This window comes from Schistocerca cancellata, chromosome 2 (assembly GCF_023864275.1).
Source record: "Schistocerca cancellata isolate TAMUIC-IGC-003103 chromosome 2, iqSchCanc2.1, whole genome shotgun sequence".
In the NCBI taxonomy this organism is placed as follows: domain Eukaryota; kingdom Metazoa; phylum Arthropoda; class Insecta; order Orthoptera; family Acrididae; genus Schistocerca; species Schistocerca cancellata.
In genome coordinates, this window is record NC_064627.1 from 1069377122 (window position 1) to 1069392374 (window position 15253).

A 15253-nucleotide genomic window follows, 5' to 3' on the forward strand; every position below is an offset into this window, starting at 1 on the left:
CAAGTGTAATTTAATCATAATGGTAAAAATACACCATTCACCTTCAACAACAGCTTTGCAAAATGTTTTTATAAGAAGGTAACATTACCACCATTTGTCATATTTGTCTTATTTCACGAACTTCCCCGACATTAGTTCTCCAAATTGATGCATCAACAAACACAAACTAAAGAACATTACGGCTTCAGTAATGGCTGCATTATTTTTGCTGAAGGCAAATCGTCCAAGAAAAGTGTTATATGACAACCGAAGCCCAAAGTTAAGCTATTCAATCAACGTTTATAAAGCTCAAAGGAAGTCTATTGTTTGAATTTTGTGCAAATCTTTTGCAGGATTAAGTTTCCATCAAATTAAAATCTCAGAAACTTGCCAATTGACTTTAGCAATTTATCATCAACAATTTCAGTGACCTTCCTTTGAACTATATCCTTGCAATTATTAATGGTTTCACGATGTTATAATTACTGTATACATACCATAAGCACCTGTTGAATATCCTCTATCATCATAACCAGATGCAGTGTTGTATCCAGCACCACTGCTGTAACCACCACCATACGCATCATGAGCTGGTGCTGGAACAATTTTACAGAAACATCATATGACTTATGCATAAACCTGCAACTGGTCGATCTGTTAAGCAGTCTTTCACTCTGGTTCTAGTACACAAACAAGGACATGGTAGCAACACTGCTGTTCCACTTTCTTTATACAGTACAAGAAACTCACCCCATTTTTAGCAGTAAATGCTTGTGTCAATGACATCTGGTCAAAGTCACATTGCACCTACACAATTACACAAGTGAATGACAAAGGGGACATTAATTTTATCATTAACATTTTCCCATTTCAGACAATAATCGTATCACTATTAACATATTCCCATTTCAATCAACAATGGACTGTGATGATGATCCCATTTAACAATATGTAGGATCTATTTAATTTTATCTTCTTGGACTATATGAAAGGTATCTGCAAATTTTCTAGCCGAAGTTTAAGAAATATCAACTACTACTTTTAAGAGTTAAGGTTATCAACATTTACATTACACTCTCTTCTTAGGAAAATAAAGCTGTAATCTTAAAACACACTGTCTTCCGAATATACTGCTCTTGGCTTAGAGCACACAGTGCTGTCACCAGCATGAAGTTAAATCACGATTATCACGCAAATTTGTGGGCGTCTATAGAGTCACGCTAAAAAAGCAGGATAGCTGCCATCGTTGTTGAATTATTATTGAAGAAAAATAGTGACCAAAATCAGAGTTTTTAGAGATGTTTACGTGAAAAAGTGAGAACCAAGAGATCACCTTTTAATGGCTCTGTATTTCTCGCACACATTCCACAAACAATGTGTTTACAGTAAAACCCACTTTTAACTTTTTCAGTGGACTGACCATAAAGTGTAAAACGCAGAAAGTATAAAATAAAGGAAAGCATGGGGAAAACAAGCAGTAGCTTTCGTGCATGTTGTTCTCCTTTTACGAAGACTGCCAATTCAATGTTTTAATCAGTGGTTTTTTTTTTAGTCTTATTTACAGTAATTTTTGTAATGATTATCATTGTCTCACATTATAACAAAATTTTGTTTCATGTGGTTTCACAAACGACTTTTGCGCACGCGTGCGCTATGCTATGCTATGCTGACAAACAAATAAATGCCTTAGTTCTGATCGTGTCCAATAGAGTAAATGAAACAAGTAAGCAAACATCTTTCGTGAAACCACATCAAAAAGATATTAGTGTTCTAAAGTCAGATTTATCATTGATAATCATTATGAAACTATAGTAAATAAAACCTTTAACATAATACTAGTTAAAACACTGAATTGGCAGCCTTCATAAACACAGGACAACAGGCTCGAAATCTACAGCTTGTTGCCCCCACGGTCAGGGATGTAGTGGGTGAGAAAAGAGGGTGGAAATTGTCATGTTATGGGGCATCTTGAGGAGGAATTTTTATTTTTGACGTCAGGTCGTATCAACCTACAACCAAATCTAGTACAGATTAGCGCATTTCATGCTGAAGTAATGATTTGTGAAAGCCCATTATACAGATGGGTGCCTTCAAAAGAAGCATTTCTTTGTATAAATGACAAATTATATTATAGCTGTTGTAATAGAACACAATGAGCAGAAGGAAGGTTGCTGCTAGAGCCTATCGTCAGATCGTGTCGTAATGCAGCGGATTTTCATGGTTTATCCATGGACATTGGCGATGGATTTCAGGAATTTACTGCCTCACTACTAGCACGATGTACAATGTGGCATTTTATAGACATTTTGTTTTAGTACATTTTGGCGAAAATTGTGGCAGTCACTGATGGTTTGTATGCTACATATGTATATTCCTCAGAAGAAAAACAACAAAATACCTGTAAAATAATAGATATAACACAAGGGTAGTAACCAACCATAACAAACATAGTAGAGCCAACATTTTGTTGGCAGTCACCTACAGTTTTGGTTTATGCAATTCTTCCCCACCTTTACACTTTCTTCAAGTGGCCTACCTTTTTCTGAAGTTGTTTATGAAATCAGTGAAGGTATTTTAAATCTGTCTTGCAACTCCAAGGAAATGTGTAATTTTTATGAAATCAGTGAAGGTATTTTAAATCTGTCTTGCAACTCCAAGGAAATGTGTAATTTTATCACCAAATGTGTTTTGTTTTATTGAAATAAAATAACATCAGTGGTCTGAATGAAAAACACATACTGTTTGGCCTGCTTTCTCCATCTAAAAACAGTTCATTACATATTATGTTGATGTTAGTACTTAAGATTTTTGCTCCCTTCAGGAAAGGCCATCTGTTCGCAAGTTTTTAGGCATTTCTTCATTTGCCCTGTTTCTTGTACCGTAGCTGCGAATACAGACTGTCAACTTACATCTTAACTTACCATAGAGATCTCAAAATTTGTAGGGGAAAGATGCTAGAATTTGTCTGGAAATCTAGGAAGTATCAGGGAATTTCACTTCGGGATATCTGTGGCAACCCTCCATTAAGTATGGGTATTGATGATTCAAAACACTGATGGATTCTTATGGTTCAAAAACACTGATGGATTCTGGATCATTTGCGGACAGTGTATCTAGGACTCGTCAGAGAAAGGGTTACTACATGTAGTGAGATGTCACTAACATATTTCGAAGCTCAGTTCCAAGCACAAACCTTAAATTTAGTACTAGAACAGAGATTGGCAGAGCTTGCTAGCCTTCACCATTTGTCTCAGCAGGCATTTGGTGCATTGGGGGAGAGCTTGCTTTCTCCTACCAAATAAACTTCAGCAAGTTGGTTGCAGAAAGTTACTTCTGCATGTTTTATATGGGAACACTCTCAGCAAGTAACTACTGCTAGTTTGGTGTACTTGGCAGAAGCAGCTTAAAGTTTGTGGACGTGGGAACAGCCCTCATCCCCACCTAAGAGATTTGCTTGTTGACTTTTCGTCACACACACACACACACACACACACACACACACACACACACACACACACACACACACAGAGAGAGAGAGAGAGAGAGAGAGAGAGAGAGAGAGAGAGAGAGAGAGAGAGACCCCCCACACACAGATCCGGCCTGCTAGCATATCGCCGAGACTATATCTGATGGGCAGTGTCTGCGCATCAGTGGGAACTGAATGTGCTTCGGATTGGCAGGCCCAAGCCATTACAGACACCTGCACATACGGCCAGTGGTTTTGGGCCGTCGCGGAAATCCACTCGTGGCTAGCTACTCATGAGCCATAGGCAGCATGTTGATGAAACGAGACCACAGTAATCAATCCATGCAACAGATAACTTATTCAAATACTCTCGAGAATCAATAATAGTAGGACAGATAGCAACTCAAAGTATAGATGATTGCTGAGCTGCAGACTGAAAAGTAGAAAAGACAATTACACTTGCACAACTAAATTTTCAGCGATAGCTTCTGTCGAAAGACGAGAGCACACACTCATTCACACAATCACTCAGACAACTCATGCACACATTCAAACAAACCACTCCTCAGGACTCCATGCCTCTTATTGGCAGCTGCTAAGCTAGTGGCAAAAAAAGTGGTGGCAGCACAGACTGCAAGCTAAGGGGAGTGGTAGGAAGGAGAGAAACAGTAAGAATGAGGGAGTAGGGAAGTGGCACACACACACAGCTGCATCCGGCCAGTGATGATGCATGACACCTCAGTAAAGAAACCATTTCATCTACTGAAACAAAAAGAAAAATATTTTTGAAGGTGTTCTTTTCCTTTTCTTTTTTCCTCTTAACTCTTAAGTTTGCTTGATATTTCCCTGATGTGATATACTCCCTGATTTCCTAAACTTGTGGCAATCCTGTTAATGGCTAATGCAATGCTATATACGCTACTCTTATTGTTGGTTAAGTTAAGATTCACACTGGACAAACAAAAAAACACAAATGGGCTTCAAATTATTACAAATGTGGAATGAAGGCACCTGGTAATAAATAACAGTAATATTAACTGCCACTTCAAGGCCACTTTAAAGGGTTTGTATTCCAGAATGAATTGTGTAATAGCTGGGTGTCAACATGGTAAGGGTGGTGGTGGGAAGTTAAGGAAATATTGGTGTTGCAAAATACCTTATTCTTGTGAAAAAATGAGTTCAGTCACACATGATTTTAACCAGCTAACCAAGTCAGTTATCAGCAAAGAAACAAGAGATCAGACATGTAGAACTTTTTTGCAGTGGCCATGGCACTGATGGAAACAAAGCTCACAACTCATTCATCATTAAGTCACAGATGGCAATAGCACTGCTGTTTGCAAACATGTGGTTGATGAACTGTGTTTCAGTTGAGAAGTTAACAGTGCAATTTAAACTGTTGTTCAGAAATATTTTATATTACTGAATTGGCCTAGGAAGGTGTGTGCCTTATCTCCTGGTAAGTCAGAATGAAACTTCCATTTGGATTGCTGCCAGTGGATTATGGATTGGTTCACAACTCCCTGAGGGTGTTAGGAAATTTTTGCAGTGATACTGGCTGAACATGAGGCACTGAAATGGCTACCATATTTACTCTAATCTAAGCTGCACTTTTTTTTTCCGGTTTTTGTAATCCAAAAAACCGCCTGCAGCTTAGAATCGAGTGCAAAGCAAGCGGAAGTTCTGAAAAATGTTGGTAGGTGCTGCCACAACTAACTTCTGCCGTCGAATATATGTAGCGCTACACAGGCATGCTTTGTAGGCACAAAGATAAATACTGGCGCCAAAACCTCTGCGTCAGTAAAAAATTTTTTTTAAAAAAGGTGGAAGACGAGCTTTTTTTCTCCGCCCCAAGTTTCGACCACTGCAATTTCATACGTTATCCAACGAAGTAAATACAAATTCCGTATTGTTCATCTTCGAATGTAGCAGAATTTCAATCTACTACGAAAATCCGACTGGCAAGGCTGTTTGGGATGTTTGTCAATATGGCCAACTCGTATGTTCTGAATTTTTTCCTACCTGTGAGAAGAGATGGTTGCTAATATGAAGCTGATGAAATGTGAATCGCATGCAGTATTCTCTTCACCATAAGAATAATACGAATATAAACATTTTGCCATGTACTCTTTCGTGTTTGCTGCTATCTCATTTAAATCCTGTCTGCCTAATGAACTATGAAACTAGAGTGAGACAACAGCAAACGCGGAAGAATATACGTACCGTGTCATGTTTATATTCATATTATTCTTATGCCTAATAGTGATACAGTCAGAAATGAAGCACGGCAACTGACTAGATTTTTAAATCTAAGATGACTAATTTCTGTGCAGAATTTGATATACTAAAGAAGTGGCCGCAAAGATTTTCAAACGGAGAAAAATTTTTGCCTAACTCTCGTTCATAACATATTCTATGATACGCAGTCTATTATTTGGTTCTTGTTGATCATTATCAAAGAAAGCAGCAGTGTAAGTAACAACAAATAGCACTCTCTTGCCATTGTTTCGCTAATGAGACGATTCCTCTCTTTTTTTTAATTTTAAGCGGCGGTAGCGCGCACAAAAGCGAGCCATGCCGCGATCGGCGACAGGCCGTAAACACGGACTATCAGAATGCGGCAAACGATGGATGACACAGTACAGTAATGCATTTTCAGCTTAGAGTGATGTAAACACCTATAACAAAGAAAACTGCACTTATCAGATCAAAGCAAAATAAGAAATTGATTCAAACCAGACGAAGCACGTGAAGAAGGAAGGGTACCTGTATAAATATGGACGGAGCACCTGACGCATAGCTATGGCTACATGGTGAAGCTTAACTGCTAAGCTTACGACTCAAACCAAACTACTGTAGCTGTATCGTCATTCATTCGACCTAAATTGTGTCTCATATTACAATGGACCAACTTTGTTTCGATTTGGAGGTGCGGCCTAAGACTTTTCTCTCCCCTTGAATTTCCAGTCTCAAATTTTAGGTGCGGCTTAGACTCTAGTAAATACGGTATTCAATCTCCCTTCAGTTAAGGAACCTAAAAATCTCCCTTCAGTTAAGGAACCTAAAAATCTCCCTTCAGTTAAGGGACCTAAAAATCTCCCTTCAGTTAAGGGACCTAAAAATCTCCCTTCAGTTAAGGGACCTAAAAATCTCCCTTCAGTTAAGGGACCTAAAAATCTCCCTTCAGTTAAGGGACCTAAAAATCTCCCTTCAGTTAAGGGACCTAAAAATCTCCCTTCAGTTAAGGGACCTAAAAATCTCCCTTCAGTTAAGGGACCTAAAAATCTCCCTTCAGTTAAGGGACCTAAAAATCTCCCTTCAGTTAAGGGACCTAAAAATCTCCCTTCAGTTAAGGGACCTAAAAATCTCCCTTCAGTTAAGGGACCTAAAAATCTCCCTTCAGTTAAGGGACCTAAAAATCTCCCTTCAGTTAAGGGACCTAAAAATCTCCCTTCAGTTAAGGGACCTAAAAATCTCCCTTCAGTTAAGGGACCTAAAAATCTCCCTTCAGTTAAGGGACCTAAAAATCTCCCTTCAGTTAAGGGACCTAAAAATCTCCCTTCAGTTAAGGGACCTAAAAATCTCCCTTCAGTTAAGGGACCTAAAAATCTCCCTTCAGTTAAGGGACCTAAAAATCTCCCTTCAGTTAAGGAACCTAAAAGTTTTATAAGCAGTGAAATTCTTTGTTGTTGAAACTAAAAAAGGAAATGTTTAGTTTTTAATTCTGTTAAGAAAACCCTTGTGAAAGTATCCAATTAAATCTGAATAGCAACATGCTCAGCAAATTGTAGCAGGAGCAAACACATGCGAAAATTAAGGAAATATGCAAGCTTTTGCAGCCCATGGCGGCAGCTTTTGACAAAAGGGTTGAAGGGGGAGGAACAAAAAAGAAGAAAAAACGAGTGGCAGTTTAGATAGTGGGAGAATAACAGAAAAGCCACCCACAACCCTGGGTTAGGGGATACATACTAGGATGAAAAAACAAACTTCCATCCCCCGAACTGGAGTTCTGAGCAACTTTTCTGTAATTCCCCATTCCCTATGCTTCACCACTCCTTTTCCTTTGCCCCCTTCAGTCCTTCTGCCAGAAGAAGAAGCCATTAGCTCCAAAAGCTTTCGTATCTCCTGAAGTTATGTATTTTGCACTCCTGCTGTCACTTTGAGAGTAGACTTGTTTCTAGTCAATTATATTTTTAAAACATTTGATTATTTTAGTGAATAACTCTGAAATTCCTGGCTGGAACAATAAATAACGTAAGGGAATGCAACAGTTCACCTACAGCTGACAAATGTGGCACACACGCACGCGCACGCACGCACACACACTTTCTACTACAAGTAGAGCCAGAGACCTTGGAAACTATTTAACACTTTTCTGTTTGGTGTGTATATGTGCCATATATCAGTCTGCTATAGCTGAGGGGTTGTCTCTAATTTTAAAGATCTTTTAAACCTGAATAACCACTGGTCGCAATGATTGTAGTACTCCAATTATATTTACGCTTGTCCTGTGTTGACTACAAACAATGTACTAAAAATGTTCCTTTGACTAAATAAGTAAAGATCAAAAAGATTGAAAAAATGCTAGACCAGATAGTGAATGAAGTATCACTAATACTTCATGTAAAAGCTTGAGGATACTACAGTTTCTCAATGCCAACAAATCTGAGCCTGCCACTGGTCTCATTTGTAATGGAGCTTATGTGCGGTTTATTTTCTTTATTCTGACTGACTGACCGACACTTTTTTCATGTTTGTTGAATTCGACAGTTTTTCTACAATAAGAGATAACTGCCACATGTGGACCAAGGTTGCCGTTTATGCAGAAACCTTATTATATACTACTACAATTTTTATTGAACACTTTCTTAAATACCCATTTAATCTGCAAATTGTGATTTTATTATCCAACACTCGCGAGTGAGCAAGTGAGTGAGTGAGCGAGCGAGCGAGTGCGCACACTAATTCAGAACAAGGATTTTTGGCCAAAAGTTTAGCTGTCTTTTTGTTGTGCCTGTCTGCAACTAAATATCTGAACTTTATGGAGAGTAGCAATCTATCCTTTTCATAATATTATCACTAATTCATTCTGAATATTAAAAGTTACAAGTTTTCAATCCAGTCACATAGCTTCAGATATGTGCGAAAAACTATTTTGGTACCTTATGATCCATTTTGTTTAAGCAATCATAAAATGTTATACATGCACCCACAAGCAAAATTTATGACACACTCACTGGTGCATCAAATGGTAGTTTGTCACTACTGTGTATCTTATCTCCCTATCACTTGCCTCCTTATGAGCACAATACTTTAACAGCCTGGAGATACATTAGGTCTCTCCCATGTAGTCTCTCACACAACACAAGATTGCACAGCAGCATATTAATTGCTCAGCAATCCTACTATGTTTGCACAAAGGAAGTACGATCAATTTTCTACAACTTTTTTAGGGAGAAAACACCAGTCAATGAAAATTATAATTTGATAATTTATTGAAACCCTCAGCTGTCGACAGGTGTTGTTGCTATACCTTGACGGGGACAGCTGAAAACACTTTCAGCTGTCCCCCATCAAGGTATGTCAACAACACGTGTCGGCAGCTGAGGGTTTCAATTAATTATCAATTATTCTACAGAAGCTGCGCGGTCTGCAATGGTATCTGTTCTTTCGAGAACAGTTACTATCTTCATATAGAGAAAATTATCATTTTTTGTTTATAGAAAACCTTTCATTATTTAAAGGACTCAGATAATGTAGATTCAGCCTATCTTAATAAAACTGCGCAGAATGCAACCAGCAACTGAACAGGAGGCAGAAGTTTGACAATGTCAACAGTGAGGTCATAGTGATGGAACACAAGCTAAGACTGGTGAATAGATCAGTAATGTCCTTTTCAAAGGAACCATACAGGCATTCACCTCAAGTAATTTTGGGAAACTACAGATAACTTGCCTGGATGGCTGCATATGTATTTAGACCAATGTCATCCCAAACGCATCTCATATCAAGTTTCGTAACTGCCTCATTTGGTAGCTTAACAGAAGATACCTCATAGGTTTTACACAAGAGTAAGTCAAACATTTCAGTTCACAAAATTCAAAATTAATGTTACTTTTATAAAGTTAAATGCCTGTGCACACACTAATTCAGTTATAATGTCCTTTGAACTTTTGATAACCCTGACATTTTAAATACTGTATTAACCAGTTGAAATGAAGCCTTTACAACCTAATTAAAATACAAGTGCCATCTTTATATCCATATGAGTACTAATGAAACTTTGCAACACAAAAGGAGACCTTTCCTTAGGCAGTTTAACAGAGATTTTTCCGATAATGCAAAACAGATGCCTCAAAATTTGAGATTACTTAACAGACGCTGTTCCATAGTGAATTGTAACCAGATGAACTATTTATTGGAGACAGGTTGAAAACGCAAAAATCTTGCCAATCCTGGCCTATGGGATGGAGGTTATATGGGACCACCTAACAGAAAAAAATCTAGAAACACTAGAAAAGGTAAAATCGACCTATCTAAAAAGAGCACTAGGTCTCTCAAAGACAACAAGATCTAGACTAGTGTACCTGCTAGCGAGAGAGACATTCCTAATTGAAGACATCAGACTTCGATATATGATGCCACACACCAGGGCTTCCAGAAAGCAACTGAAGATCATGGAGGACAAACGAGAAAAAATATGGCCGGAGTTTTATGGCACCGAAGCAATGACGAACCGCTCATGGACAGCACCAAACTTCGAACAGCGACATGTTGTAACTAGACTTTCTACTCACGGCTTTCATCATCTAATCTGCAAAAACAAAACTTACCACGACCCAACCGCAACATGTGTATGAACTGTGTAACGAAGCCTGTGTGCAATAAAAGAGTGAAATCGATAAATAAATATGCAAAAATGTAAAATGTAAATGTAAAATGTTACGCAAAGTAACTGTATATGGCTATTTGGCTGCAATTTTATTAAATAAGAAAAATCTTTACTTTTGCATAGAATATCGAAAATGTAAGCAGTTACTGGCATTAAACATCTGGCGAAGCCCAATTTGGAAAGATATGTGCGCAAGAACCTATGTGCGAAATGAAATGGACGGATGCAATGATGTATCAATATGCCAATGATCTGGTGCCATTCCAATTGCAAACAGTCGAATGGTCTCTCTACGATATACAACACGCAACGCAACTTAGTACTCTGCTACGGCACCTAGCATTTTATAAGGAAGAAACGTATAGTTTTTGTTATCTAAAGTTCAAGAAACAGTATAATGCAGACAGTTTTAACATGGCAAATTAGGCAGCAAATGTTTTGAACTGTAATTGCATAGAATACAACTAGAGCTTGGACCTGAGCTGTCATTAACAATATTCTGTTATCTTCAAAAGGTAACTGCGCAGTAGCCCATCCCCAATGCTTTGCTTGTTTTCTTATTTTGAAATAAGGGCAGTGACTAATCCTGGTATATCAAGGACACTATTACGACCCTTACAACACGAGGAAAGATTGGCGATCCCTGTGACAATGTGTCAGTTCTGCTGTAAACTGCTGCACAGCAAAATGGAGGTGGGATATGTTTCGCTGCACCACTCCTTCCCCTTTGTCAGTCAAAATTATAGTCTGCTTACACTTGCCACCATCTGAGACTATATCCTATAGCACCCACACTAAGTGACTGGAGAACAAGAAACTTAATTTTTTCAACAGCACCAAAAATGTTTCCCGTAACGTTAAAATCTAGCTGACATACATTTGGTTCTACTTTACGCTACGTGCCTTGCCAGTTCTGTCTGTAGCGATGTCAAGCATGGATATAGGGCTATAAATGCCCACGATAAGTCGAAATTAATGGTACGCAGACTTTCCTCTTCAAATTGGGCGAGAAAAGAATGTCCAAAAACATCTTAAATCGAAGACACATTCACTTAAATGGTGGGAAAATGCTCCTGCTTTTCAAGAGAACGTTCATTTTTGAAAGCTTAAATACGGCCAAACAAAGGAAGCAAAAGGCCATTTTGGAAGAAAAAGGAAGTTTTTATGAAAACAGAAACTCCAGTCAAAGCTCCCAATTTGCACTAACAGTGTGGCAACCTTTTAAACTTCCACATCTAATTTACAAACAAAGAAAATAGACGCTAATTTCAACAAAAATAGATGCCATATTTTCTGGTCCATTCTTATAGCATGTAATTCACTGAAAATCTGATTACAACATACAGCAACACTTACCTGGTTTGTTGTAGGATGGATACGGCTCTGGTGGTGCAGCTGAATAGCCACCAGAAGGTGCTGGGGGAGGAGCACCGTAACCTGTTCGTGTATCTGGCGGTGGAGCATTATATGCATAATCTCCGCCATCATAGCCTGAGCTTGTATAGCCACCCCCATATGACTGATTTGAACCCGATCCTGGTCCATATGGTGGTGCACCATATGCAGGTGGTTCATTTACTGGAGCATCATAATGAGCAGAACCGTGCTCAGGTGGGAATGACTGGGGCTGATATGCATTTGGATCTCCCCTAAAAAGCAGTCATATAATTATTACAACAATTTTATAAGAAATTTATTGTAGTGAATCATAACATTCAAAACAGAACCTCTTAATAACCTTATAATCTTTTACTTCAGAATACGAAGGGTGTAAATATTTACATTGTGCATCAAAGCTTTTTTTGTGATTGACCACTGCTGTGAAATCAAATACACACGAGGATTAACCCAACTCCTGAGAAACGTATTCGATGAGACTAACAACAGCAATCACAATAAAATCGTAAGTGCCACCCATAAGGACTCGCCCACAGTGCAATTTTTATTTAAATCTGTTTATTGTTCAAATCCAACAATTACTGAGCATGTGTGTAGTGACTATCTCTTAAGTTATCGTGGCTCAAAGTAGAATTACACCAAAAATCAATTACAATATACCAAATACTAGTATGACTCCATTAAATTGTTCTCTGAAAGTGGGTTGATACCACTAGGTATCCATTTCACTACCAAAATACTTGAAGAGTATTTTGCAAGGGAAACACAGATGCAGAAGCAACATTGCCCTAGCAAACAAGAATGTTACTAGTGTAATAAAGAGAAATGAACTAGTGGTATGGGCACATTGTGCGAATGGATCAGAAAAGACCAGCCAGAAAATGAGATAAATGACCAAGGGTGAAGACCAAATGTGAGACCCAGAAAATGCTTGACACAGTTAATGATATGTGGGGAGGATAGGATCCCAACAGAAATATGTCCGCGAACAGATGGTAAGCACTTTAACAACTGTTATACCACACCAGGAAAACCAGAGCTGGGAAATAATTACTTGCCACTCACACGTCTCTATTACATATCTAGCACATCTTAACATCTCTAATCAAAATGCGTCCAATCCTCTCAGTCTGAAGTGTCTTTTCCTCCAGTAATTTTGCATTTACAAGCCTTTTTATGAAGGAAAACAAATTACAGAATCTAATGATTTAATTGTGAATTCTAAATAAAATAAAAAAAAAAGGAGAACAAATCTTTGCTGAATGCAAGCAACACTGCTTGTTAAACCACTTACAAACCAGTCTTTTCTCTACAGTAGATATTAAGCAAGCAACACAAGATTCTACCATATAGAAGTTTATCATTACTGGTTTTTTCACCAACTGGTAATTGACTTCCGAGGGTCAAATACATAAATTTTATTGATTTGCCCCATCCTTCTACGCGTAACAGGAATAAAAGAACAAAATTGTCAATTACATACTGTCACTAGTGTGTGAATATGAAAGCACTTTTAATTTTGTACAAGATGCTCCTAATTTCTGATATATGGCATCCACATCTGATATGTGTAAGTGGGGCTAACAAGGCATCAAACCACAGTGGCCAAAATTGCTAGTCTGGTGCAGCTATCATTACTGCCAACACAATCCCAATATAGAAACATCAAATAGCTGACCACTTGATAACTGCCAACGTGCTGAAAGTGGTCATCAAAATCAACATATTTTTATACAGCTGGAGTGACCATTTAATAACATATTATATGGAATAACCATTTTAGCTGTACAAGAACAATTCTGCCTTGACAGTTGTGGGTAGATTGCTACCTAAGAACACAGTCCTACATGCAGGTATCTTGACAGTTTTAGTGAAGTTTTTTCTTCAACCAGAACTGCACAGTCCATTTGAACTACCATGCTATCATTTTCATTTTCAATGGATTGACATGGTATTAATAAAAATATAGAAGACTTACATCTACACAGCCTGCTACTGAATTAACAAATGCTGATGTTAGTTTGGGCAGGACATTTATGAACAACAGATTTCAAGTGGTAAAGGAAGTTCACAAAACAACGTAACTTTTTTGGTACATTACAAAGTAATTAGCATGTCTGAACCTCAATGATCACAAGTCTAACACTAAATCAAGTTACAAAATATTTAGTTATTTATATATACCTGTAACGTTTACTCTGCCCTCCACAACTGAAAATGCATCCTTCCAAATATAAGACATCAAACTGAAAATCTCTCACAGCTATTTGAGAAATTCCCGAAATATACCGCAACCAAATTTTAGCAAATAATTCTTACAGTTTGCTCCTACAATGCAACTTGCATAAACATAACCTAATGATAAGCAGTATTTTGCAAAATCATTTTGATACATTGTTCAACATAAAATGAACACACATTGTTAACATTAAAGTTTTGGAACTGGGCTGGTATCTCTATGAATTAAGCACTTCTTACTGGCACCACCTGACATATCACTTCATTCCCATGCCAGAAGACTCATTGCCTTCATAATTTTACATGTTTTTACGTAACAAGGCTCTGGTGGTCACCAAAAAGCAAATTATGATTACTTTGTCACTGACTACAGTTGACTATAAAGGGTACCAACTGTTCATGTGTCAGTTCAGACAGGTTAAAGGAACGCAGTGCACAGTATTGCATGCAATTCAAATACTGACAACAGCAATTCCAGAAACAGCAAAAAGTTAGCAAGCAGTGCAACATACATTTATTAATCAGTTACTCATCTTTAGCCATTTATAGAAGGAGTCTCCGAAATACAGCCCACACTTGCATGAACGTTCTCTGGAGGAGAGAAATTCTTCCTGCAAATTTAACTCTAAGGGAGACCGCTATGAGTGTGGCAGCACTAAGCATTTCAAAATCATCTTCACTTGTTCATAAACAACAGATGCCACCAGAAGCACTGATTGCAAGTGATCAACTTCCTGTTCCTGGCTGGGTTTGCTATGTCAAGTGTTATTGCAAGTTTTCTTTGTTTGGAAAGTGCGTGCAATATGACTGCTGAAGCTAAAAGGAGATAAGTGGATAGTAAGTGGTGTATCTTCAGTAAAATGTGGGCTATGAAATATTTCACTATAGAAAAAGGTAACAAACCAATGTATTTTATCTGTAATGACATCATTACGGTTCTTATGGAATGTTGTATTCGTCACCACTACGGAAAATGCATGGTGCACCGTTTGGTAAATTCAAGGACACGATGTGTGAACATATTCGAAATCTTGAAATAAGGACTGTTTTCGACAAAACATTTTTAGGAAAAATGTTCAGGAAAGTGAAGCCTGCACAACTCAATGAACTGATCATGAAATCTAACAAGGAAAACCATTTACTAACTGATCACACAAAGAGGCACATTTTAATACAGCTGAAGACATGTTCCCTGACAAAACCGACAGCAAATGCAATGGCTCATTGAGTTAAAAAGATTTTGCTTCAAATTTATCAAATCAGTTACAGGAAAAGGGATT

The 15253-nt window shown here is 37.9% G+C and overlaps 1 protein-coding gene across 4 annotated transcripts in view; it reads right to left on the bottom strand.

Moving 5' to 3' along the window:
* Positions 1–15253, bottom strand: part of LOC126163067 (RNA-binding protein FUS-like) — a 123611-nt gene that overhangs the window by 63906 nt on the left and 44452 nt on the right. For all 4 annotated transcript variants that reach the window (XR_007535152.1, XM_049919973.1, XM_049919972.1 and 1 more), the window contains 2 exons: positions 11694–11986; positions 477–575 (listed from right to left, as the gene is read on the bottom strand). Coding sequence is in view for 3 of the 4 variants with exons in the window: in XM_049919973.1 (XP_049775930.1) it covers positions 477–575; positions 11694–11986 (392 nt within the window). In the remaining variant the exon portion in view is untranslated. The remainder of the gene's footprint in view (positions 1–476; positions 576–11693; positions 11987–15253) is intronic.